The sequence below is a fragment of the Callospermophilus lateralis genome, chromosome 6 (genome assembly GCF_048772815.1).
Source record: "Callospermophilus lateralis isolate mCalLat2 chromosome 6, mCalLat2.hap1, whole genome shotgun sequence".
NCBI classification, from domain to species: Eukaryota; Metazoa; Chordata; class Mammalia; order Rodentia; family Sciuridae; genus Callospermophilus; species Callospermophilus lateralis.
In genome coordinates, this window is record NC_135310.1 from 73,250,311 (window position 1) to 73,277,556 (window position 27,246).

General features: G+C 35.0%; 1 protein-coding gene across 8 annotated transcripts; it reads left to right on the forward strand.

Annotated features, from left to right (window-relative positions):
- Nucleotides 1–65: 65 nt before the first annotated feature.
- Casp8ap2 (caspase 8 associated protein 2) lies at nucleotides 66–27,246 on the forward strand. Of its 8 annotated transcripts, none has more exons than XM_076858424.2 (12): nucleotides 66–131; nucleotides 1,887–1,946; nucleotides 6,030–6,110; nucleotides 6,722–6,804; nucleotides 10,425–10,493; nucleotides 11,050–11,150; nucleotides 12,203–12,277; nucleotides 14,085–14,200; nucleotides 16,978–19,184; nucleotides 20,208–23,343; nucleotides 24,381–24,480; nucleotides 25,101–27,246. In XM_076858424.2, exons 4-12 carry the CDS (start codon nucleotides 6,750–6,752, stop codon nucleotides 25,155–25,157), a joined length of 5,916 nt encoding a protein of 1,971 aa, XP_076714539.2. In that variant the 5' UTR covers nucleotides 66–131; nucleotides 1,887–1,946; nucleotides 6,030–6,110; nucleotides 6,722–6,749; the 3' UTR covers nucleotides 25,158–27,246. The 8 variants fall into 8 exon arrangements, 7 of the variants coding, with proteins under 7 accessions (XP_076714539.2, XP_076714543.2, XP_076714541.2 ...); XR_013091623.2 differs by lacking the exon at nucleotides 1,887–1,946 and having other exon boundaries at nucleotides 110–304; nucleotides 25,101–25,415; nucleotides 26,679–27,246; XM_076858423.2 differs by having other exon boundaries at nucleotides 110–304.

The window sequence follows — 27,246 nt, forward strand, 5'->3', positions numbered from 1 at the left end:
GTCTGATCTGATTGGTTCTGAGCCCTTAGTCCCGCCTCCGCGTCCTCATTGCGCGTTGGTATTGGTGGAGATGCCAAAGAGAACTCGGCGTCCAGAAGGGAACCCGGGCTGTCTTGGGCCGGGCAGGGCGGGTAAGTTGCCGTGGGGACCCGCATTGAGCTGGGCTGCAGGAAGAGGCTCTATGGTGCTGTAGTCTCCAAAACCGAGACTGGCTGCGCCCGGGAAGGCAGAGAGTCGGAGGAAGCCCATTTAAAACGACTAAGTGATTGGAGTAAGGGCCGCACCTTACGTCTGTGGACCGCAGGTAGCCACGTTCCCCTAGCCCCGGGGTGCACCTTTTGGGCTCCCACTCTGCGTCGCTCTGCTGTCCCTGGACGGTCCCAGGAGAGGGTCCGGGAGGGGGTTGGGAGCGAACGCAGGGAGGAATTGCTCTTTCGACCACTCTTCGCGCCCCTCCCCCCATCCAATCTGGCTTTGGTACACACTCTTAAAAGCTTTTGGGTAGGATTCTCTGGAAAAATGGATTTTCCAGTATCAGGTGATTACTATGTTGGTTGTTTCCGAAACTCTTATACCGAGAGAAGTTATTTGTCTTGGTCAATACAGCACCTAAAACCACAGTAACCAAAACCTAACACACAGTAACTAAGATGTGAATGTAGAATTCGCAGAAATCTCAGCGTTTGTGTTTTAGGATTAATTTGACTTTGACCCTTGACTTTTTGACTTGACCCTGATCTTATTCACAGCACCAGCACCAAAATTTTGGCCAGTCCTCAAGACCCATCCCCCACCTCCCACCACGCCTCTTCGAAGAGGGACAGAGGCTACTAGGACAAGAATTCTCTTATTCACTTCACTCCCCCAAATTATTTTTTCCTTGCATTTCCTGACGTTTTACAAGAGATAATGTCCTTTCATGTGTTTGTGTGTATACACACGCACATATATATGGGTAGATATACCTATATTCGTGTTGTAATATATATTCTTGATTTTGGTCCTCTGGGTTTAGAAACTGACCAGCTGTTCACCTTGGGCAAATTTCTTAATAGTCTGTGTCTTAATAGTCCTCATCTGTAAAATGAGAAAAAAGAATAATATAGTCCTCATATGACATTAAGGAAGATTCAAGGCAAGTCATTTATGTATTTAGAGCATTTAGGTCAGTACTTCGCTCATAATAAATACATAGTATATGACACTGTCCGGTATACTTTTAAAACACTCTCCTGTATGCTTTTAAATCATCTCTTGATTATATAAACACGTAATACAATGTAAATGCTTTGTAAATAGTTATTATTGGTGTGTTTAGTAAATAATGACCAAAATAAATGTGTGTTCAGTTAAAAAAAATGTTCAGTATACAATAACTTTTGTTAGTATCTTCCCTTCACACATCCTTGGAGTCTAATATGCTGTCTCCATCCCCTGGCTTTTTTCTATTATTCTCTACAAATGCTTGCTTTGTTGCTTTTTTTTTTTTTTTTTTTTTTTTTTTTTTTTTGTGGTGGTGGTGGTGCTGGGGATTGAACCCAGGGACTTCTGCATGCGAGGCAAGCACTCTACCAACTGAGCTACATCTTCAGCCCCTTTTGTTGCAATTTTTAAAAAATAAAACTTCCTTCAGACCACCTTTTAAAACATTGTCCTATCAAAAAGACTAGTTTATCCTTATTTCATCTACTTTGCTTCCATATCTGAATAGAACAATTTTGTGTGAGTAATTGAGCTTACAATACAGGGGATTGAACCCAGCTTTGGGTTCAAGGTCTTGAACATGCTAAATATGTCCTTTTACCAGTGAGCTACACCCCCAGCTAACAGCTCTTTTTAATCATTATGGTTCTCAGGTTTAAAAATTTTGTCTCTGCTTTTCACAGGTGCACCACTCCCGTTATTAGTAAGTCTCATTGTATATTGAGATCCTCAAATGGGAGAAGGTGAGAGCAAGTGTAAAAAACTTTCTTTTTCCCAACTAATCTAATACTGTACATACTTCTTTCTCTTCTCCCTCCTCCCCTTCTTTCTAGGAGAGTCACTTGCCTTTGTGATTTCAAGAGCGTAACCCCAGGTATTACCAAGATGCTGATGAGTTCCAAATCATAATACCTACCATGCCTTCTCTTTTGTGCAACATACTATTTCCAGCCCTCTGTTGGACATCTCCATCTAGATGTTATACAGATAATTCATATCTTTGTTTCTTCATTGCTATTAAAATTATGACCTTGCAATCAAAGCTAGAAACTTCAAAGAGTTTAAGAAATCGGAAATTTCATTAATTCAAAAAATATTCTTTTATTATTTAAAAACCCACCAGACCCTGTGCTGAGAGCTGGGGATATAGTGGTGAACAAAATGGAAATGATCTTTGTCTTCATAGAGCTTCAGTATAGTGGATAATATGGTCATTTCTCCAGGAATCCCACAAAAATGTAAATGTGAACTATGAGAAGTCAGATAGAGAAAGGACACAATGATATATATGAAAATATTACTAAGGACATGACCTAGTAGGCAGAGAGAGTGGTCAAGAGATGATCAACATTACTAAGCCAAAATATCGAAGAGTTAAATAAAGATAGGGTGTTGAGCAAAGAGTGCTCTGTAGAATATTCGGTATGAGAAGGAACAAACAACATGTTCAAGGAGTTAAAGCCAATATAGTCAGTCAGAGCATAGATTGCTGGGGAATAGAGAGGACTCTAAGTAACATCAGTAAGGTGGTTAGAGGCCAGGTTATGCAGGGTCTTAAAAACAATTGTGAGGACTGGGGTTGTGGCTCAGTGGTAGAGCACTTGCCTAGCATTGTGAGGCACTGGGTTTGATTCTCAGGACCATATATAAATAAATGAATAAAATAAAGGTCCATTAACATCTAAAAAAAGTATTTAAAAAAATTGTGAGAAAAATTTATCCTGAGATCATCAGGAAGTACTGAAAGGTTTTAAGCAGAGGAGGGAACTTAATTAAATTTGCATTTGAAACGACAGCTCAGGTTGTGGCATGAAGAACAATTTGAAATAGGGAACGGGGACATTTGAATACACTATCCATTAAATCTTGTTTATTGTGCCACAGAAATCTTTCAAATCTGTTCTTTGTCTTTATTTCCACTAAAAATAATTTAGAATGACCTCTTACTAATCACTTGCGTTATTTTGGTAAGCTTTCCCTATTGTGCTTGCCACTGATATTTTCCATATTCTTTGCTAGAGTTAAATTTCTGAAGTGCAGATTTGACTGATGTTCTCTTGCTTTGAAATCTTCAGTGGTTCTCCTAATCCCTACTGGATGAAGTCTAAGTATCTTAATCATTAGTATATTCCCAACCTTCCCCCCCCCCCCCCCCCCCCCCCCGCTAGTCCTGGGGCTCAAACTAGGCATGCTAGGCAACTTCTCTGCCACTGAGATAAACCTCTTCCCCTGTCTCCTGACTTTTTGAAAACTCACATTTTAATTGGCTTCACATATTCTAATCTGGGTATTCACATCTTGTACTTGCTTGTAAACTCAGATAGATGTGAGGAAGAGCTATGGGGTGATAGTGTCAGTAAGTGTGTTTGTAAACTGGAGCAAAATTTAATTGGACATAAAATGGATTTTTGGAAACTCTGGGATAGTGAATGATAGGACTAGAAAAGTAGATATCAGTGTATTTCACTATCTCCTTAAGGAACTTTATTCACTAGATAATGGGAAGTAATGGAAAAATTTTGAACAAGAGGTGATATTAATCCAATAGTTGTTTGCAACATGTATTTAGAGTAGGAAGATAATTAGATAGCAATAGGGAGGGCCTGGAACGCATTGAAATGGCAAGAATGGGCATAAATGGGAGAAATATTGCAAAGGTAGTGTAAGTAGGCTATTTGGAAATGTTAAGGTTATTTCAAGAAATAGAGATGTCAAGAAGTGAGTAGATGTTGATGATCTCTTTGTTTTAGACTTGATTACTTACAGGAATGTATTTATTTACCATCTTATTGCTGACTATTGGTTTGTATTTTAGTATAAGTAGTCCCTAGTTTTCAGGCCCCTGGAGGAGGCAACAGGGCTGACTATAAATTTGTTTTAGTACCCCTACATTTTGTGGTGATACTTGCTCTTTTTAACTTTTTTTTTTTTTTTGGTCCAATAGTTTAACCCCCAAAAAATAATTTATGCTTGTGCAGTTATTGAAAATAAGATTGGTGATATCCAGGAGTTCATAACCTTAAGAAACTAAACATTTTTACAAGTACTCAAAAGGCATTTATAGTTATTGAAATTGTAATAACCACAATTCTATGAAATCCTTTAGATGTGAGTTTTCCATGGTAAATGAAATTAAGTAGACTGTGTGAAGCCAGTGGAATTTCCTTAAGAATAAACTATGTGCTTCAATTCATGGACTTAGACATTTATTTTGGCTGGTTTAGTCTTTTTTGGCCCATTTCCTTGTTTGTATAGTAAACATCTTCAAGTATGTATATTAGTATCAGGAATACAGAGATTAATAAAACTTGATCCCTGCCTTCAGATAGTTCATGGTCTATTATCCAGTGTAGTATATTTGATCACATGTGGCTATTTAACTAAAATTTTAAAATGAGTTCTTTAGTGTGGTTGGCCAAATAATGGCCCCAAAAGGTGCCCATTTCCTAATCCTGAGTACCTGTGAATATGTTATCTTAAATGGCAATAGACTTTGCAGATGTAACTAAGGATTTTGAAGTGGGGAGAGTATTCTAGATAATTCAAGTGGTCCCACTGTGCTCACACAAGTCCTTATAAGAAGGACTCAGAGGGCAGGAGCTAGGAAAGTCAATGAAATGATAGAAGCAAAGAGAAAATGTGACTTTGAGAAGCTGAGGTTGAAAAGGAAAGAAGATAGGTCATTGTTGATTTTGAAGGTGGAGGAAGAAGCACCAGCAAAGAAATGCAGGCAGCTTCTAGAAGCTAGAAAATGTGAAGAACAGGTTCTCACTTCCGTGCTCCTGTGCTCTAAATGATCAAGCTCAGATTTCTTGTTCTGATGTTTAGTATCTTCTGTGTGACATTAGTGAATCTGACAGTCTGTCTACCAATTTTGTTCTACCTGAGGTACATTCCAACCAAGGAATTTTATTTACAATTCTATGTGTTTATCCTAATCAAGCTTTCTTTCAACGTTTTGCTAATGGTGTTCTCACGTAGAATCTGTACACATCCTTACTGATATTTCCCAATCCACCATAGACATGCAGATACTACATCTACAGAGCAAGTTACCAGCAATGTATATGCTTTTGTTCTTTGTACATCTTTCAAGATTTGGGAATGAATAGTGGCTGTGAGGGTACATGAGGAGGGTTTCTAGGGTACTGAAAATGATCTGTTTCTTGATCTGAGTGGTACTCATGTGCTGCATTCAGTTTGTTAAAAATCCTATTGTTGTTTACTTATGGTTTGGGCTCTTTATTTGTCTTAGTTTGATCAGGCTGCTGCTATAACAAAATGCCATACACTGATTGTCTTATAAATAACAAACATTTACTAATCACAGTTGTGGAGGCTGAAAAGTCCACAAAAGACTTGGATCTCTGATGGGGTTCTGGTTGCTTAAGATGATGTCTTTTCACTATCTCCTTATATAGTAAAGTGGTTAAAGAGGGTTTTCCTGATCTCCTTTATGGAGGGTTTTTATTAGGGGCTGATGCTATGAAATGCCCCTCCTTGCACTTATCAAAGTTTTAGACTTCTAGAAAGAAAGCAGGTATTTAGCATAAACCATATTGTTTGTATGAACAGTTTAGATATGGTAAGCCACTTGTTATCAGTTCTGGAAATAGTAGGAATCCTCATGAAGTCCAGATTTCTAGACTGCACGCTAACGCCTTTGTAAGCCAAGTAGTCAGACCTGACTACATCACTACTTTTCTATACATGATATCTCGTTGTCATAATTTGCATTATCTTCATTATTATTGAAGTTAAATTCTTTTGGTTCTAAAGATGTTTTCCCCTCTTTTTAATTTTTTTTTTGCCCATTTTTTTTTTAGCAGTGGATCTAAGGGATTGTGTGCAAGTGTGTATAGTTCTTGTGATACTATGGATTGAACCCAGGGCATCACATATGCTAGGCAAGTACTTTACCACTAAGCTACATCCCCAACCTTTCTTACTAATATTAATGTGTGTATGTGTTTGGTGAGAATGGTGATGGTTCTTATTTTAGTTAAAAATTAGATTTGTATTTTGTGGGTTTTTTTTCAAGCATTGTTGGAGACTAAACCCAAGGCTTTGGATGTGTTAGTATATTTTGATCTGTTTTATAAACATAGTATCATTTACTTTGTGTGTGGTTTTAATCTTATTAACACTTTTTCTTTTTATAGTTTTGACTTTTGCCCAGATGATATCTTTTTTAACTCAGGGGAGCTTTACCACTGAGCTATATCCACAGCCCTTTTTATTTTTTATTTTGAGACAGGGTCTCACTAAATTTAGTGTCTGGCCTCGAACTGGCAATCCTCCTATCACAGCCTCTCATATAGGTAGGATTCACAGGTGTGTGCCTACCTCCTGGCTAGGCATATTTTTGATTATCATGAGTCTGTTTTTTAGTATGTTAGAGAGTAAACTTATTAGTATTTCCAAATTTAAAAGCTGCTTTTTGACTTGAAGTTAGGTTTATTTTCTGAATTGTGAGGTTGATTTTAACAGTGGAAAATCTTTATATTTAATACCTTAGATGGCAACTCTCAAAAGGAAATAGGATCATGGCAGCAGATGATGACAATGGTGATGGAACAAGTTTATTTGATGTCTTTTCTGGTAAGGTTACTTTTAATTGTCTTTCTAAATTGACTGACTTTCCATTTACTTATTTTTACAATTTTTAGTGCTGGCTATTGAATCAGCGTCTTGTGCATGCTAAGCACACACACCGCACTATCACTGAGCAACACCCCAGCCTCACTTACTTTATATATATATATATATTTTTTTTTAGTTGTTGATAAACCTTTATTTATTTATATGTGGTGCTAAGAATTGAATCCAGTGCTTAACACATGCCAGGCAAGTGTGCTACCATTGAGCCACAGCCCGCCTCAGTTTTTAAATTTCAAATCATTTACTTACCCTCATGGTAAACTGCCATTAGTATCCTTTTCTCTCTTCACATAAGTAAATTAATACAATAAAATGCTTGGGTCATAAGTAGTGCTTAGTAAATGTGAACCTTTTTCTGTTTGTTTTTATGGTACTGACGATCCAGGGCTTCACACATAGTATTGAGCACTGTAGCACTGAGCTATGGTCCTATATTTCCAACTCTGTTTTTTTTTTCTGAAATGGGGTCATCCTGTGTTCTTCAAACTACCCTTAAATTCCTTGAGTTTAAGGCTTTGAGTTATTCTCCTGCTTTAGCCTCCTGAGTAGCTGGGATTACAGGTGTGCACCATAACACCACAAAACCCAATTGATCTCATATCCTTTCTAACTTCTAAATGTAATCATGTTAGCAGTTTTGCCAGTATGAATGGTAATAACTGCCATTGACATCCAAAATAAGTGTTCACTACTCTTGTAGTTAATATTTTCAGTAAGTGCATTTATTCTTGTTTAATGTTTTTCAGAGAAAAAAACAACAGTCACAATGAATGGTTAGTTTGAACAAGAGAAAACGAAGACCCGGTAGTAAAATAAGCTCATAAAAAGTTTTTTTATTGTCTTTTTTGTTGTTTTGTTTTGTTTTTGATGGTGCTAGGAATAAAAGCCAAGGCCTCACATATGTGGTATATAAGTGCTCTGCCACTGAGCTGTATCTCTAGCACTAAATAAAAGTATCTTAGATAATAAGCAGAAGATAATCTTCCAAATCCTGATATAACATTATTATTTAATTTTTTTCTTATAGTTATGTTGTGACTTCATTACATTTTTTTTAAGACTATAGATGCATATTGTGAATGAGAATTATGAATGCTATAGTGAAAAGACAGTTGGGTTTGGTAGAATTCTACTTTTACTTAGAATGTTTTTAAAAATATTCATAGGGGTGGAGATGTAGCTCATGATAGACTACTTGCTTATCATGCCAATAATAGGTTCAATCCCTAACATCATAAAAAATATTATTCATAGATATGGAAGGGCTTATATCAAATATGGTCATCATAACCAGTCTGGGTAATACTGTTCAGTGTAACTTGATTATTTTTGCTGATGTAGTTTCAAGTTGCAATTCTCTTATGATTTTTTAAAAAAATACTGTAAACCTACAGAAAAAATTGAATCTGTAATATAATGAACATCTTTATCTTTCATCTGGATTCGCAAATAGTTAAATTTTATCACATCTGGGCTGGGGATATGGCTCAGTGTTGAAATGCTTGCCTAGCATGCTTGAGGTCCTGTGTTCAATCCCCAGCACCAAAAAATAAATAAATTTTATTACATCTACAACCTTATTAAAATTTTGAAGGACAGAAATACATGGTTAATCTCATTTGCTTGATACAGCTCTTTTCATTTCTGTATATTACTCTCAAGTTCCTGTCCTTGCTTATACTTTTTTTTTTTTTTTCCCCTCTCTTTGCAGTGCTAGTGATTGAACCCAAGGTGTTGTGCATGCAGGCAAGCACTCTACCACTGAGTTACATTCCTACATACATTTAAAAAATAATGACAATTCCAATATACATTCTACTTTGAGTATATTTTTAAATTCCATTTTAAGTTATATATAATCTTTTTGGTTATACCTCTTTGCATTATTTTCAGTGGTTGTTCAAGGGATTGTATGATAGGTCTTTAACATTTTATAGTCTGTTTATTAGAATTGTACTTTTTCACATAAAATATATAATCTTATAGTTGGATTTATCTTCTATCTTGCTCTTTATTTTATAGTAGTCACCGCCCAAATGCAATGCTATAATTTTTACTTTAAATAGTCCTATACATCTTAATGAATTAGGAACTAAGAAATTAGGAGGAAAAATTATACTGTATATTTACTCAATTGTTTATAGTCATTTACCTTACTACTCCATCTAGTGTACTTTAGCATCCCAGTGTATCATTTTCCCTTTATTCTCCATTTCCTTCTGGACTCCAGATTAACATTATGTGATATCTGTAGATAATTTTTGATATCCTATAGATCACTAAGATTTGCTTCTTCTCCCTTTGTCTTTTGCTTTCTTTCTACAGATTGGGTAGTTTCTATTGATTTACATAGTTCACTGGCTCTTTTATAAAGTACATCCAGTGACTTTTTGTTGTTTTTTTTTTAATATCCAGTTACCAGTTTTAGTTTTTTTTTTTTCCATGTGGTTATTTTTGTTTCTATTTCTCTGCTGAGATTTTTCTATATAGTAATTTTGGATTGTATTTGTGACATTATGAATGATATGATATAGACACTGGGTTCTGTTATATTCCTCTAAATTATTTTATCTGATATATTCCTCTCTTAATTTTAGCAAATTTAATGTAGCTGAACTTAAACTTTCATCTCCCTTGAGGTGGATAACAACTGAAATCTCTGTTCAGATAGTTTAGCTATCTATTTTGGAGTTCTACCTTTTGTGGAGGTCACCCAGATATTTGGGGCAGAATTTGGAGAAATTCCTCCTTGGCTTTTTGGACTTCCTCTCTTGCCTTCAAATTGGTGTTGTCAACTCAGTAGTTTTTCCTCTGTTCTTCAAGCCATTAAGACTAGAGGTTTCAGCTGGATATGGGGGCATATCCCTATAATCCCAGCTGCTCTGGAGGCTGAGGCAGGAGGATCACAAGTTCAAAGCCAGCTTCTGCAACTTGATGAGGCTCTAAGACAGTAAGACCTTGTCTCAAAATAAAACATAAAATGGGCTGGGGATGTTGCTTAGTGGTTAAAGCACCCCTGGGTTCAATCCCTGGTTTAAAAAAAAAAAAAAAGACTGGGGAGGTTTCCATCTGATTTTTCAATGCTTAGTGTAGCTCTACCTAGAGCAACCTGAACCTGTCCTTCAACAAAAAGCAGTAAAAAAAGGAAAATAGGGAACTCATAGTCTTCTTTCAGATATTGTCTTCCTATCCCTCCAATCCCTGTAGTGCTAGATATCTAAGATCATATACATTCTCAGTTTTTTCCTCTTTGGGCTGTTCTTTGACTCTTCAGATAGCCTTTAATATTTTGTTTACCATTTATACTTGTTATCTGCAGATTGATTTGATAAAAACCAGTCTGTTATTACTGAAATTAAAACCTTCTCATTAGTATTTATTTGAAAGGAAATTTTTAAAATCTGAAGTAAAGTTACAAATCTAGTGCAGAAATCTTTCTGTTTATCGGTATGTAGAAAAGCTTGTCTTTTTTGGAGCAAAATAAAAAAATCTTTTCCTGGATTGGGAAAGAAACCTCAGTTTATAAAGTCAGTTTTAACTAATCTTTGCTGTTCTTGCAGCTTCTCCTCTTAAAAATAATGATGAAGGCTCACTGGACATATATGCTGGGTTGGACAATGCTGTTTCTGGTATGTCAATTCCATGAAATAGTCTCATTTTATTAGGTTTGTTTTTTTTTGTTGTTGTTATTAGCAATTCCTAATAACCTAATGGTTTCTAAATTTGCCCATTCTTTGAAATGATTACATTCAGGTAATGCCCAAACCTTGATCAGTAAAGCAAATTAGCATACAGTTTTGTCAATCAAGTCTCAGATTTAAATGTTTTTTGTTCTTTGAAATGCCATGGTGTTGTTGTCTATGCATGTTATTGCTTATTCCTATCACTGGTTGCAAGATATTAGAACATTTGAAAAGTTAATAAATATTTTCAAATGTGTCAATAAGAATGATATGCAGAGAGTCTAGGACCTATCTAAATTAGAAACCTTTTTCATGCTAGATCTCCCAGTGTTTTGAACAAATATGATTATCATATTTGATTTTAAGTAAATCAACATTTTACCTGTCATCTGTGAAATCAGTATATATTTGAATTAAATATAGTAGAGGGAGAAATATATAGAGGTAGACATAACATCAGGAAGCCTAATATGTTAATGTAAAGGGTTTTTGTTTGTTTTAGACAGCACTTCCAAATCCTGTGTGCCATCTCGAAATTGTTTGGATTTATATGAAGAGATCCTGACTGAAGAAGGAACTGCAAAGGAGGCAACGTACAATGATGTATGAGTTGCCACAATTACTAATGATACTTGTTTACTCTTGTAGCTCCCCAAAAGCAGGCAGCAACTTACTATTGATTAAACATTTTGTGTTTAAGAATTAATTCTTAGGTTAAAAGTATTTATTTAAAGATGGGCACCGTGGCTTCTGCTTGTGATCCCAGAAGCTCAGGATACTGAAGCAGAAAGATTGAGAGTTCAAAGTCAGCCTCGACAAAAGTGAGGCACTCAGCAACTCAGTGAGACCCTGTCTCTAAATAAAATACAAAATAGGGGGCTGGGGTTGTGACTCAATAGTAGAGCACTTGCCTAGCATGCGTAAAGCACTGGGTTCGATCCTCAACACCCCATAAAAAATAAAATAAAGTTATTGTGTTCATCTATAACTAAATATATATAAAATACAGTACAAAATAGGGCTGGGGATGTGGCTCAGTCAGTGGTTGAGTGCTCCTAAGTTCAATCCCCAGTACCAAAAAAAAAAAAAACAAAAAACCAAAGAATATTTAAGTCAGTTTCTGCCTTCAGACCTGCTTTTTAAAGGAATATTTTCTGGATACTTGTTTAAATTTAGTTACAATTTTGCTTGGCTAAATTTGAATGTCTCAGTATATAAAACCTTACTCAGCTACAGTGTAATATAACATTTTTATTTTTTTATGATTTGTACTAAGTTATATTGTATAATATGTCTTGAGACTTAAAGAAGTTTCTACCATATTTGAAGTTTAAGATTTAAAGGTTGAATGTGAAACTTTAAAAAATTAATTATTGGTAGACTAAACTTTAAGAACTAGTATCTTGTTAAATACTTTTTTTTAGTTGTTGATGGACCTTCATTTTATTAATTTATATGGAGTGCTGAGAATCGAACTCAATGCTTCACACTTGCTACCCAAGCACTCTACTACTGAGCTACAACCTCAGCCTTTATTTTTAGTACATATTTCTCTTTGAGGATTGGTTTGTAAAGTTTTGAATATTTTGAAATGTTATTTAAGCTAAGAAAATATTTTAGTATGATGCTTAAATTAATCTTTTTATATTTTACAGTTACAGGTAGAATATGGAAAATGTCAGCTGCAGATGAAAGAGCTGATGAAAAAGTTTAAGGAAATACAGACACAGGTGGGATTATAATGAATCTTTTATTTTTGCCTTGTTAACTTTTTTTTCACCTTTTTAATTTTTAACTTGGTTTAATTAGTTATACATGACAGAATGCATTTATGCACTTTTTTATCATACATTGATTGGATATAATTTCTCATTTTTCTGAGTGTACATGTTGTAGAATTATATTGGTCATGCAGTCACATATATACATAGAGTAATGTCTGTTTTGTTCTACTATTTTTTTCTATCCCCACATCCTCTCCCCTCCCCTTCCTCACTTCCCTCTGTCTAATCTAAAGTAATGCTGTTCTTCTCTAGTGCTCCTTGCCTTATTGTGAATTAGCATCTGCATATTAGAGAAAACATTTAGCCTTTGGTCCCCCCCCCCCAAAAAAAATTGACAAATATTTAGCATGATATTCTCTAGCTCCATCTATTTACTGGCAAATGCCATTATTTCATTCTTCTTTAAAGCTGAGTAATATTCCATTGAATACATATGCCATATTTTCTTTATTCATTCATCTATTGAATGACACCTGGATTGGTTCCATAATTTAGCTATTATGAATTGAGCTACTGTAAACTTTGTTAACTTTTTAAATCAAAATTTTAAAATACCTTGGTTCAATCCCCAAGACCAACAATTTTTAAAAAGAACTTAATGTTTCCAGCTTGGCCCATGCATGGTCCCTGTAGTCCCAGCTACTAAAGAGGCTGAAGGCAGGAGGATCATTCAAACCCACTTCAGGATCAGACTGGGAAACATAGTGAGACCCAGTTTCTTCTGAAAAAGTGTACTTTTTGTTGTCGTCGTTGTTACAAATAGAAGTTATGCTCAAATGTTGGTCATTTATATAAAGAAGCTGGGGTTTTGTTTTTGTTTTTGTTTCTGGTGATACTGGGGATCAAATCCAGGGCCTCATCATGCTGGGCAAGTACTCTACCCCAGCCCTACTTTTTTGTTGTTGTTATAAATAGAAATTGACACGTTGGCAGTTTATAAAGAAGGTTTATTTTCTCTTTCTGCTGGAGATTGAACCCAGGGCCTGACCCATGCTAAGTACATGCTCTATTACTGAGCTATATATGCAGTCCTTGGCATTATTTCTTGATTTGATGAAATTGATAAAGGAAAACTGCTTGAATTGTTAAAATGGCATCAATATAAAAAATCTGTTAAACCAACTAATAAGTTTTAACATTTATAGAAACAGTAGGTGGTTTAAAACAATATAGTTTTTAGGATCAAAGATTTAGAATGATTTTTGTGAAAAAATGGTGATGGTGCTTTCAGTTTTTGCAAAAATGACCCGTTTTGTGATTCTGCTGCAAAAAATTAAGAATTTGATGTCCTATTTTACTTTTTGGTAAAATTATTTCTTTTCTGTTCCCGAACAAGTCAACTCTAGATTTTGTTCTTTGTTCATCTGAGAACTAATTCATAGTTTCAGGCTTAACATTAGTTGTTAAATGTACTAAAATTATTACCAATTTTTGCTTTTGATTTTCAAGAGAGGGACCCATGCAGAAAAATTTCTTCTGATGTTTATTGTTTTTACATTTTGAACCCTATTGTAAGTGTGCCTTTTCTGGTGCCAGCTATCTTTTCTGGCTCTTAGTTCCCTGACTGTACAATGGGAATTATAGTAATCTAGTAATTCTCATAGGGTTGCTTTTTTTTTTTAGAATTACATAAGATAAAATGATGTCATGCCCGGCATGGTTAGCATTCAATAATTCCTAACTAATATAAGTGTACTATTAATGGTCCTGTGGATATGTACTTTAGTAATGTATTTATTAATATATATTTTAGAACTTCAGCTTAAAAAATGAAAACCAGTCTCTTAAAAAGAATATTTCAGCACTTATCAAAACTGCCAGAGTGGAAATAAACCGCAAAGATGAGGAAATAAATAATCTTCACCAAAGGTATAACTAAGGGGTGGATGTGGATGTTTTAAATTATGTGGGTATTGATGTGCAGAATAATTTTTACTTTCAGTAGGAAAATGAAAATATGTATTTTATTGTATTTAGTAAGAATAATAACTAATGTATTAATGGTTTATTGTCATAATGATTTACATGTATAATTTATAGAACATTGCCACATACCTCCGTGAGTATATTCCATTTACTAAACTACCTGGGATTTTATTCTAATACTCTTTGTTTCTGAAAAGATTGTGTAAATATTATGGGTCTTTCTAGGTCTATACCAAATTACTAAAATACTGAGAGCAGGGATTTGGGGTGTAGGTAGGTCAGTGGTAGAGCAATGCGTGAAGTCCTGGGTTCAATCCCTAGCACATACACAAAAAAGCATGTGCACTTATTAATTAACAACTCTTAAACTATGTCTCAATTATGTATTCTTTTATTTCTCAAGTGTGTTCTCTATTTTGCTCACTCTTTTTTCTTTATTTGGGGACAATCTGTGTTGTAGAGAAGTTTGTACCTTTCCTTCCTTTCATAACCAAATGTCTGAAAATGTTGTCTAAACTGGCTATTTCCATTTCCTGTCTTTTTACTCACTCTTGAACCCAGTCCATCTGACATCTGCCTCCAATGGTCTACCAAAGTAGCTATCTTTTTGGTCAATAGTCATCTCCACTAAATCCATCAAACAGTTTTGACTTCCATTTAACTGGCCCCTTTGTACATTGTTTGACACAGTTGACCAACATCCCTTCTTGAAATAGTTTCTCATTTTGTTTTAGTGAGTTTTCTTCCTGTAATTAGTTGTAGGTTTCATTTCTCAAAGCTCAAGCCTCTGTCCTTTTTTTCCTCTATCAGTATTATCTTTTTTTTGGTACTGGAGATTAAACCCAGGGGTGCTTTACCACTGAACTATATATCTCTAGCCCTTTTTTAATTTTTTATTTTGAGATAGGTTGCTTAGGGCCTCACTAGGTTGCTGATGCTGGTTTCCTGCCTCACTCTCCCAAGTTGCTGGGATTATAGCCACCGCTATGCCCAGCTATGTTGGTGTTTTCTTAATAATACAATCTCACCCATGCTAGATCAGTTTCATTTATATGTATATACCTACTTTATATATGCACATACTTGTCTTTAAAGTTTTTTAAATGACCTCAAACAAAAGTGATTTATCATTAAAACTTTTTCATTGTTTTCTAGCTCAGTGGATTGTCCTATCATTTATTTGATTAGTGTAAACCAGAGACATAGGAGTTGCATGACCATTTAATTTATAGTCTATACTAGAATACTTGTAAGAGTTGAAGGAATAGCTAACAGTAATTATATGCCAAGATTTGCTTGGCAAGCTGGGACATGTAGTTATTCTGCATAGGGGTCATCATTGACACTTAAATCTCCATCATTCCCCCAGTCCAGATTGATACCACATTCTGTTGATGTTTATGACTTTTGATCTTGCAAATATTTTTTTCTTTTGTCCTACAGTTGTTTCCACCATTCTATTCCCATTTGAACTGGTAGTAATCTTTCTGTTGGTATCTGTGCATCTGTTTTTACTCTCTCTACCTTCCAATTTGTCTCTTCTTGGTATTACAGCCATAGGATAACTACCTTCTGAAGCATAAATCTGGGCATCATGCTATGGCAAAAATTACCACATCTAGCCCCCACCTTTTTTTGGTTGTTTTGGATTACTGGACTTCAAACCCAGGGTCATTCTACTACTGAGCCCCATTACCAGTCTTCATTTTTTGAGACAGGTTCTTGCTAACTTGTCAAATCTGACTGAACTTATCCTCTTGCCTTAGACTCACTAGTAATTGTGATGGCAGGTATGCAACACTACACCTAGCCTAAAAGTGAGTTTTGAAAAGTCACCTCTATGGAAGTTCAAGAAGATAAACTTATCACAAAAACTACAATGAGCTATCTTTATTTTATTACTAGAAAAACTACCAGTGTTCCAAAACAATAATATGAACCTTAATACTTAGACTTATTTTTTAGTAGTCAATACATGTCATTCTCCTAAGAAAAGAATCCCAGTGTTATATTTCTTTTTATTTTTGCATAGCATGAACCACTTTAAGATGGCTATTTATGCTGTGCTTTACTGTGGAATAGTCTTCAAAATAGATAGTGAGGTTAGAGAATTCTATTAAGGTTTACTTTTTGATCATGTCTGTTTTCTAGCTTTCCTTGTATTTTCCTTTTCTAATTCTTTTGTTTCAGTCAGACTAGAGTGAATGAGGGAAAGAATAGATCACTTATCATATAAGAAGTGAACTGATGGTTAGTTTGGAGACTGTGCACCTATGGTAAGGAACACTAAAATAGTTTGGCAAGTGGCTGGGATAGGTAGCCTTTGAAGTAAAAGCAAATGAGAGAGAAAGAGAGATCCTTATTTTGAATGCTGGCTAATTCAGTTGGAAGCTGGTAAATCCCCCCCACCCCCCAATGCTGAGAATTAAACCTAGGGCCTTGCACATGCAGTATACCCAGCCAAAACAAGTAAATTCTTAACCACTCACTTTCTTTTTTTTCTGTGGTGCTGAGAATCAAACCCAGAGCCTGCCTTATGCTAATAAGCAAGTGCTCTACTACTGAGCTACATCTCCAACCCCAATCACTCTTTTTTATACCATGAAGTTTCTTTTGCCATTTTGTAGGCTCCTAATTCTAAAAGTGTGTCACATGTGAATAACATTTGGAAGATTATTCAGCTAACTTTGCTTTTTTGTCGTTAATTTATTTCTCAATAGATTGTCTGAGTTTCCACATTTTCGAAATAATCATAAAACTCCAAGGACATCAGATGCAGTTAAAACAAAAGATCTTAGATCCAGATCTCCTCATTTGGATTATTGTTCAAAGACTGATCATAGAATTAGAAATGATGTGTCTAAAGATGTACATCATAATACTTCACTGCCAAACCTAGAAAAGGAAGGAAATTCACATTCTGAAAAAAAGAACACTTCACATTTGCCTACATCCATTGAAAAGCACTGTAACAATGGCTTATGGTCACGTTCACATTATCAAGTTGGTGAAGGTAGCTCAAGTGAGGATAACAGAAGAGGGAGAAAAGATATTAGACACAGCCAGTATAGTAGAGGAACTGATAGACCACGAAAAGATTTAAGTAATAGCTCTGGTGATGGTGAACCAAGGAATACAGAAACTAGTCCAAGGCTACAAGGACGTTCTGAGAAACATGGTAAAGGTGAACAAAAAGCTGAGAACAAAAATTCAAATTTCAAAAGTAACACAGATTCAGATTACAGGAATGAACGCAGCAGCTCTTCTTGGGAGAAGGAGACCTCCAGGGAAAGATCACATGCTCGAGTTGAATCTCAAAATGACAAAAAACTAGATAGACAAAGCGAAAGGTCACAAAATACAAATAGAAAAGAACTTAAATCACAGGACAAAGAAGAAAGAAAAGTTGATCCCAAACTTAAATCAGCAGGAAAGGAACAGGATCACTGGAGAAGATCCGAACGAGCACCACCTCCCCATTCTAAGATTGAAATCAAATCGTCTCATAATTCCAGTAAATACCATCCAGAGGAGAGAAGAGGATGGGAGGATTGTAAAAGAGACAGGTGGATTAGCAGTCATGGTTTTCAAGATGGGAGGTGTTCATCTTCTCTTTCAAACAGTAGAACTCACAAACACACGGACTCCAAGGAAGCCAATGCTGTGCACCACAGGGAAAATACACCTTTAAAACCTGAAAGGCACAGAACTGAAGATAAGCGGAAAAGAGAACGAGAAAACAAAGAGGAGAATAGGCATATGAGAAGTGACAAAAAGTCACCTTCAGAACATTTGCAGACTGATAAAGAAACTAAGAAAACCACTACTGATTTAAAGAAAGAGAATGAACCAAAAAATGATCAAGGAGAAGTCTCTATTAGCAAAGTTTCTGAAGGAGCAGATAATAAAGAGTTTGCAGTGAGAGGTGAGAATGGTCCAAATGAAACCAAAAATAAAGACTTAAAATTAAGTTTTATGGAAAAATTGAACTTAACTCTTTCTCCTGCAAAAAAACAGCCTGCTTCTCAGGATAATCAGCATAAAATAATAGATGCTCCCAAGTCCAGCAGTGGATTTGATTTAGAGTCCTCGGTACAGTCTGAAACAGGGACATGTATGCCTTCTGTCAGTGAACATATCCCAGAGGAAAACAAATCAAAGTTACTGGAACCAAAAGATTCTCTTCCAGCAGAGTCTGAATTCAGGATCATTATTCCAGAAAGCAAACCGGAAGAAAATAGTTTACTGGTTAAATCTGTTGAAAATATTATCCCTTGTGAAATGCCCATTTGTTGTACAGAGACTTCCTTCTCAACACCTGTGCAAATGGAACAAACAGAATCCTTGTTTCCATCAACAGAAACGGGAGAGATTGTTGATGGTGCAAGAGCAGAAGCTTCTGTGATAATGGATGTATTACAAATGGGTGTTTCTCAAAACTTTGTCCTAGAATTGGATACCAAAAGACAAGGTGGTTTGAGTTCTTGTATTTCTGAGGGTATGGAGATGAAAGAGGCTTCTGCAAGTAAAGTCGCTGAAACCAGTGAAACACAGGTGCCATCTTTAATTGAAGGAACTGGCATTTCACCTGTAGTCCATTCAGAACATGATAACCCCAAATTTGAGCCTTCCCTTGTAGATATACCTCTGGTTGAAAGTAAGTCTTGTCATTTGGAGCCCTGCTCACCTAAAGAGGCTTTAGCATCTTCCCTTCAGCAGATTGAATTGATGGACCACAGAATGGAAATTGGGGAAACAAACTCATTATGTCATGATGATGAAAATTCAGTTTTGAGCATTGACCTTAATCACCTGAGACCTATTCCAGAAGCCATCAGTCCTCTGAATAGTCCAGTGAGACCTATAGCAAAAGTTCTTAGAATGGAAAGCCCATCTCATGTTCCAGTGTGTAATAACATTCATAAAGGTAATAGCTTACGTGTGATGTCTTCCACAACTCATTTTTTTATAATGTAAATTACATAAGCAAGATAAGTTGGTGCTTTTTCTTTTTTGATAACATGAGAATAATATTATTGATTATTTTTTGCTAACTAGTAGTGTACATTGAGCCTTTAGTCTGAATGAAGATAATTAATTTTTCTTTTTCCTTGCACTGTGATTAAACCCAGGACCATCTGTGTGCTAGTAAGCATACACTCTCCACTGAGCTATGTCCCCAGCTCCTTTAATTTTTAATTAAAAATAGAGTGACTGAACAGATTTTTAAAATACTGTAGTCATTTTCAAATGTGTGTATTTATTTATTGATGCTGGGTTTGAGCATGCTAGTTATACATTCTACCACTGAGCAAAATCCCTGGCACAGCCCAGATATAATTTTGTAGTTCAAAAGTCATCATGCATAGAGGCGGTGATGATGCTAAAATGAAGGAAAGATCATCTCCAGTTGATTAAACTCTGCACTTGTCAGACACCTTCTGAAAAGTGTTATTTATTTGGTTTTTGGTTTTTGCATTGCTGGTGATTGAATTTCAGGCTTTACCACATAACAAGCATGTATTCTTAACTACTGAGCTACTGTTCCAGCCTTTTCTAAGCTCTTTTTAGAATAGTAAAAGCCAAATGAAATGAGTAAGTATAGTTGGTTGTAGTGGCTTGTGCCTGTACTTCCAGCAACTTGGGAAGAGGAGGCAGGAGGATCATCAGTTCAAAGCCAGCCTTAGCAACTTAGATCCTATCTTAAAAAAATAAAAATAAAAAATGAAAAAGGCCTGGGGATGTAGTTCAGTGGTAAACTGTTATGGGTTCAATTCCTAGTACCTAAAGAAAGCATGAAAAGGAATATTAGGTGTTAAAATTCTGCTGTTTAAAAGGAGACTATTTAAAGTAATGAATTGCCTCAGTATTTGATTTTTTGTTTTAAGATGGAACTGCAAAATGACTGCTCAATGGTTGTGTGACTTTAATATATTTTTCTCTTTCACAGATGTGATTCCACCAGATTCTGTTAATTGTATGTCTAAGAGTCAGTCTGATCTCAATAAGGAAAATCAAAAGCCAGTTCTCAAATTTGATGGATGTACAGAAGAAGTTTCCTGTAAGAATTCATCTTTAGATGAATTAGAAGAAGGAGAAATTATAAGTGACAGTGAAAACCCTAAGCCACAAAAAATTATGGACAGAACTGCCAAACCTAGAACTTCTGCTGAAGTGCAGAACACAAGAACTAGCCCAGGCAGGAGGAAAAATACCATGCATTTGGATATAGAACATAGAAAAACATCTGTAAAAACCCACCAGACCAATAGCAAATGGAATAAAAGACCAAGTGAATCTAACAGATCTTCAAAAACAGAGAGGAAAGATAAAACAATGAGTACTTCTAGCTTGGAAAAGATAGTTTCAATTATTGCTGCACCCTCTTCTGTCCGAGAAATAATGCATATGTTGCGAGTGATAAGAAAGCATGTGAGGAAAAATTATATGAAATTCAAGGTAAAATTTTCACTGATACAATTTCATAGAATTGTTGAGTCAGCAATTTTGAGTTTTACATCACTAATTAAACACCTTGACTTATCCAAGATCTCTAAGTCAGTGACTACTTTACAGAAGAATCTCTGTGATGTTATAGAATCTAAACTTAAACAAGTTAAGAAGAATGGCATAGTTGATCGCTTATTTGAACAACAGCTACCAGATATGAAAAAAAAATTGTGGAAGTTTGTAGATGAACAACTTGATTATTTGTTTGCAAAGCTTAAGAAAATCTTGGTAAAGTTTTGTGATTCCATAAACTTTGGAAGTGACAGTGATGAAGGAAAATCTGATAAAACATGTAAAGACAAAAGACAGTATTCAAATTCACAGAAGAGGAATGTGGATAATTCTAACAAAAAAATGTTGAGAGAAAAATTGCCCAAACCAGAAGACTCTGTGAATTGTAAGTCTTTGCTGGGAGGTAAAAAATCTGAGGATAAACATCAAGTCCAGAATAACTCCAGTCTTAATGCAGTGAAGCATGACATTAAAAGAAATTTTAACACTTGCTTTGATAGTATAAAAAACTCTCAGTCTGCTCAGCACTCTTTGGAACTAAACTGTCCAAGCACTTCAAAGCTAGGGAAAAATGAAGGCAACACCATAGAAGATACACAGACAACCCAGCATGCAGCTTTAAAGCCAGAACGCAGTTTTGAGATTCTTACTGAACAGCAAGCATCCAGCTTAACTTTTAATTTAGTTAGTGATGCACAGATGGGTGAAATATTTAAAAGTTTGTTGCAAGGTTCTGATCTTTTGGACAACAGTGTTAATTGTACTGAAAAAACTGAGTGGGAGTTAAAGACGCCAGAGAAACAGCTTCTAGAGAGTCTTAAGTGTGAATCTATACCAACTTGTACAACAGAAGAGCTAGTTTCAGGGGTAGCTTCTCCATGTCCCAAAATGATTAGTGATGATAATTGGTCATTATTATCATCTGAGAAAGGTCCATCTCTGTCTTCAGGGCTTTCGTTGCCAGTTCATCCTGACGTGTTGGACGAAAGTTGTATGTTTGAAGTGTCTACTAACACAGCTTTAAGTAAAGATAATGTATGTAGTTCAGAAAAGGGTAAGTCCTGCATTTCTTCCATACTCCTTGAAGATCTTGCAGTCTCTTTAACAGTACCATCACCTCTGAAGTCAGATGGTCATCTCAGTTTCTTAAAACCTGAAGTTTTGTCTAGTTCAACTCCAGAGGAAGTTATTAGTGCACATTTTAGTGAAGATGCCTTACTTGAGGAAGAGGATGCATCTGAGCAAGATATTCACTTAGCTCTGGAGTCTGATAACTCAAGCAGTAAATCAAGTTGCTCTTCATCATGGACAAGCCGGTCTGTTGCTCCAGGCTTTCAGTACCATCCTAATCTACCCATGCATGCTGTCATAATGGAAAAATCCAATGATCATTTCATTGTGAAAATAAGGCGTGCAGCACCATCCACTTCCCCTGGTCTTAAACAGAATGTGGCTGATGAGTCATTGGTACCTTTGCCAGGAATTGGAAAGAAAGCTGATGAAGCAGCAGAAAAAGAATATATTTCAGATCAGAACTCAGTTTTTAAGTCTCCAGAGTTGGAATTAGAAAATTCCAACAACAATGTTGATAGCAGTAAACCAACACATGAAGAACAGGACTCTGTGATACAAACACAGGTTCCTGATATATATGAATTTCTTAAAGATGCTTCAGGTAAAATGGGTCGTAGTGATGAAGTGACTGGTGATTGTTTTAAATTGCATCAAGTATGGGAACCAAAAGTGCCTGAAAGCATTGAAGAATTGCCTTCAGTGGACGAAATCCCACACTCTGTGGTGGATCATCTTCCAAACACATATATAGACCTAACAAAGGATCCAGTTACTGAGACCAAAAACTTGGGGGAATTCATAGAAGTAACAGTTTTAAATATCAACCAGTTGGAATGTTCTGGAGGCAATGTAGATCAGAATGCTCAAATATTGGATAATTCTTTACACCCTGATACTATAGGTGCATTTATTGATTTGACACAAGATGCTTCAAGTGAGAGTAAAAATGAAGGGAACCATCCTGTGTTAGCTATTGAAGGTTTGGATTGTCAGGTAATATGTGTAGATGAAGATAACTGTAAGGAAGAAAAGGTGCAAATAGGAAATAGGCCTTTGGAATGCATTGTTGAAGAAGACTATATAGATTTGACCACAGAATCTCCTGATTTGTATGAAGTAAAAAAGAATGATTTAAAATCAGAGCCCACATCAATTTCTGATGATTCAGAATTTCCTGGGACTTTGGATAATGCTCACAAGAAGAGAAAAAGTTTTTCTATGCTAAATCATTCTTCTCAGAAAAGACAAAGAAAGGAAACAGACATAATTAGTAGGGAAAAGACCAAACTTGGCCAAGATTCTGGTGAAAGTGGTGAAGGTCATCAAAAGAAAACCAATAAGAAAAAACTCCCTACAGTGAATAAAGATCCCTCATCATTAAAGGCAAGCCCAAGTATTAAGGATTCATCAATAGCACTCAACAATTCTACAAGCCTTTCTGCAAAGAATATTATTAAAAAGAAGGGAGAAATTGTAGTTTTGTGGACAAGGTAAGGATCTTGTAGAGACATTAATTACCAGAAAATTTTAAGAAATTACAATCTCATCTGTAATGTCATCAGATATTTCCCATCCTAAAATAAGGAAAAGTGGTAGAGTGCCTGCTTAGCATGTGCAAGGCTCTGGGTTTAATCCTCAGCACTGCATTAAATGAGTAAATAAATAATAACAATAATAAATTAATTAAAATAAGAAAAAGTGATGAGTTATTTTAAAAGTGACCAGAGTTAAAGATACATTCTAGGGTACATTCTGGCTATACTGTAGAACAATCTGTAATATAACTTTTAAAAAGGGTTGGGAATTAGCCATCAAAGTAGGGATTTTCATTGTGTTTTTTTTTTTCCAGTTACAAAGAAACTTTTTTTTTTTCCTCATTTGGAAGGAAAATAGTATAAGCACATTTTAGAAAAATGGAAAGTTAGGACTGGGATTATCGCTCAGCAGTAGAGTGCTTGCTTACCATGCGTGAGGCACTGGGTTTGATCCTCAGCACCACATAAAAATAAAATAAAGGTATTGTGTCCAACTACAACTAAAACAACAACAACAACAAAAAAAAGGAATGACAGATGGTAGAAGTGATGAAACAAAACCTAGGAGTTTGGGTAATTTATTTTTTTTCCCTAAATTAGAACTTTACAAATCATTGTAAAGTTAGATAGAGTGTATTTTTGAGTTTTATGTGAACTTTTTAAGAAGTGCAGGTTTTAAGACCTCACTTAAGGTGGGTTTGGGGGCACATGCCTATAGCCTGTAATCTCAGCTACTCAGAAGGCTAAAAAGGGCTGAGGATATAGCTCAGTGGTAGAGCACCACCAGGTTCAATTCCCACCCAGTAGCACAAAAAAGGAAAGAGTAAAATAATTTATATTTGTGTTTCTCAGATAACCATTTTGAATATTCTGGTCTTTTCCCTATGGGTTTCAATTAAAATGTCACTTCTATTCATGGACATTAAGGCAGTGGAATATATTACTTTTTCTGCATCAATTGTATAAAAGCTAAATATAATTTTCCTCCTCAGAAATGATGACCGGGAAATTTTATTGGAGTGTCAGAAAAGAGGGCCATCACTGAAAACATTTACATATTTAGCTGTCAAGTTGAATAAAAATCCAAATCAGGTAAGAACCCAATTTTTACATCTCTGTTGGTTTACCAGTGTTGCTTCTCTACATATGTAGATTTAACAAAATGTGTAGATTTTAGTAGCTAACCTCCTTAAAAATATAGCTGTGTGTAGAGCTATTAAACTTGGTGGTTATACCAGGTGCTATGCTGCATGCCTATAATCCCAGCAGTTTGGGAGGCTGAGGCAGGAGAATGGCAAATTCAAAGCCAGTCTCAGCAACTGAGTGAGACTCTAAGCAACTTAGTAAGACCCTGTCTCAAAATATCAAAAGGGCTGGGGATGTGGCTCAGTGGTTAAATGCTCCTGGGTTCAATCCCTGGTACCCAAAAACAACAAAAAAATTTGGTGATTATAGAAGAATTATGGCTGAAATGGTCCTCATTTTTTACTCTGTGTCTTACCATTTACTTATTTTATCAGGCAACTTGGTAGTGTTTGCTAGTTTAATAAAATTGAATATTGAAAAATTAAACATTCACCTTTATTATGTTTTTCTAAACATTACTTCATATCTTTATTGAGGATAATTTTTTCTGTCTTCAGATGTTTTGCAAAAATATTCATCAAAGATGATAGATGTTGAGATATTTATAATCACTTTTAATTTTTCAGGTTTCAGAAAGATTCCAGCAGCTAATGAAGCTCTTTGAAAAGTCAAAATGCAGGTAGTTAATGTTTACACTACAAGAGACTAGTATAGTAAATATCTGACATTGTCATTTTGCAGTTAATGGCTTGTTAGTCATTGAAGATGTGAATAATGGGTGAGAGACAATCCATTTGAGTTCCTGCTTCAGTCTCAGATTGAAGGATGATTGCAGGCACCTAAGGTCACCTCATGTGCAGGGGCCTACTCAGTGATGCCTGCTGCAGTTCAGATCAGCATGGCATCTCTCCTCAACTTTCTGATTGCTGATGAGTCTTAAGGTGGGGGAAAATGCTTTTGATGATTACTAATAAAATTTTTATAGATGAAAAAAAGTAAAAGAATATGTGTGAGTAGCAGTATGTTTCATAACTAGTGAAATTTGCGCAGTCATCTAATATTTCTTGCATCTTTTTATCAAAAGTGTGATACCTTAAAATACAAAACACAGGCTCATGAACATGAAATCCATTGTCATCTACATAAATGACAGGATTTACTGCATTAAGGTATTAATACTTTTCACAAACCTATATGCCCTTAATTTCTTTAAATCATTCTTGTATAGTTTTATTAAGGCAATAATTTTGAATTATCAGGGTTTTTTCTTTGTTTGTTTCTCTAAGACCACAGATAATTGATCAAAATTTTGGATTTTATGGGAGAAAAATTGGAACAATATTAAATATATCACTATATTTTTCAGTTGATTTATAGTCAGAATTATGAATGCCAAACATCAATGTTTAAATTTGAGTTAAATCTAAATAGAAAACATATTTGGACATGGATCATAGTTTGAAGGATTTTAAATATTTTTGAGTTATTAATCCTTTTCTAGTCCACTTGTGAATTATTGTCTTCAGATAACCTGTTAATTTCCATATCTTCTCAAAGCAACTGGTTTGCTATTGAGGTCTTCAAATGATTTTGTAGTAGTATACTGTGAAGTTAAATTTCTATTTGTATCATTCTGAATATAAGATTGACTAATGGAGGATTTGGAGAAGCAGCTTATTTTAAATAACTTTAAAAAAAATATTGTTAAGTCATTAATGGCTTGGTTATTTTTCATGTTCACTGTGCATTAAGACTTTAGTTGCATTCAAGAAAGAAAACTTTTTTTTTTAACCTAAATGTTATCTAAATATAATTTCCATTCTCTTCAGAAGAGAAAGTAAATTCATTAATTAATTTGAATCTGGAAATGATACTTAGTTTGAAATCTCCATATTCCAGTATAAATCTAAAATATTTTAAAATTTTATTTATTTAAAATCTTTTAATATATCCCAAGATTTCTTTTGCTTGCACAATAATAATGTAGGGAGTTATTTCATTCCTAGCTGACTCTTAACTGATTTTTATCCCTCAAGTACTACAGCTTCATTAAATTCTTGACAAAATCAGAATTTAACAATAGTTACCCAACCGATTCTATAAAAGCTAGCTCTTTAATATGTTCCAAGTAGAGTCATTTAAAACATGAAAATGGTTATACCAGAAAAATAGAGTTATAACTTTAGCATTTTCTTGCATTACAGATAAGTTGCTGAATTCCTTGGAGTTTTAATTGATATTTCATACCACACAGAAGCTTTGAATTCCTCATGTTTTAAATGGGGAACTAGAAGGAGGTTTTATCAGTTTTGATTCCTAGATGATTGTCTACATGTTGTTGCTTATTGACTCTAATCTCAAATCAACATGTTCAGCTTATTCAGTCTGATTTGCTAACCTGTCATTGGTCAAAATATTTATTTTTAAACATGAGAACTTGTTATCAGAATGAAAGCCACAATAATGTAGTATTGAAACCTTAGTTTTGATATTTCAAAGAGATGACTTCCTTCTCGATTTTTAGAAAATTTTGTAGCATTTTAAACTTAACTATTTAGTTTAATGTTTTCATTCTTTTTTATTTGTTTTTATAATTGCCTTCCTTCATTTTGGTAAATTGTAAAATAATTTAAATAGTGTATTTATAAATATGTATAATTATAATGATGTAAAATATTATGTGTGTATGGTGTGTATGTACACACAAATGGCTTTGCCTAGCCAGGAATTTTTTATGTGTATAAAAAGCTTTTTGTATAAAGTTTGCTTTCA

Excerpts from the sequence above, each read along its gene's own strand:
- Casp8ap2 (XM_076858424.2), top strand. The coding sequence starts at position 6,750 with ATGGCAGCAGATGATGACAATGGTGATGGAACAAGTTTATTTGATGTC. Across the intron at positions 6,805-10,424 it reads TTTATTTGATGTCTTTTCTG|CTTCTCCTCTTAAAAATAAT; the intron begins GTAAGGTTACTT and ends CTGTTCTTGCAG. Across the intron at positions 24,481-25,100 it reads TGAATAAAAATCCAAATCAG|GTTTCAGAAAGATTCCAGCA; the intron begins GTAAGAACCCAA and ends TTAATTTTTCAG.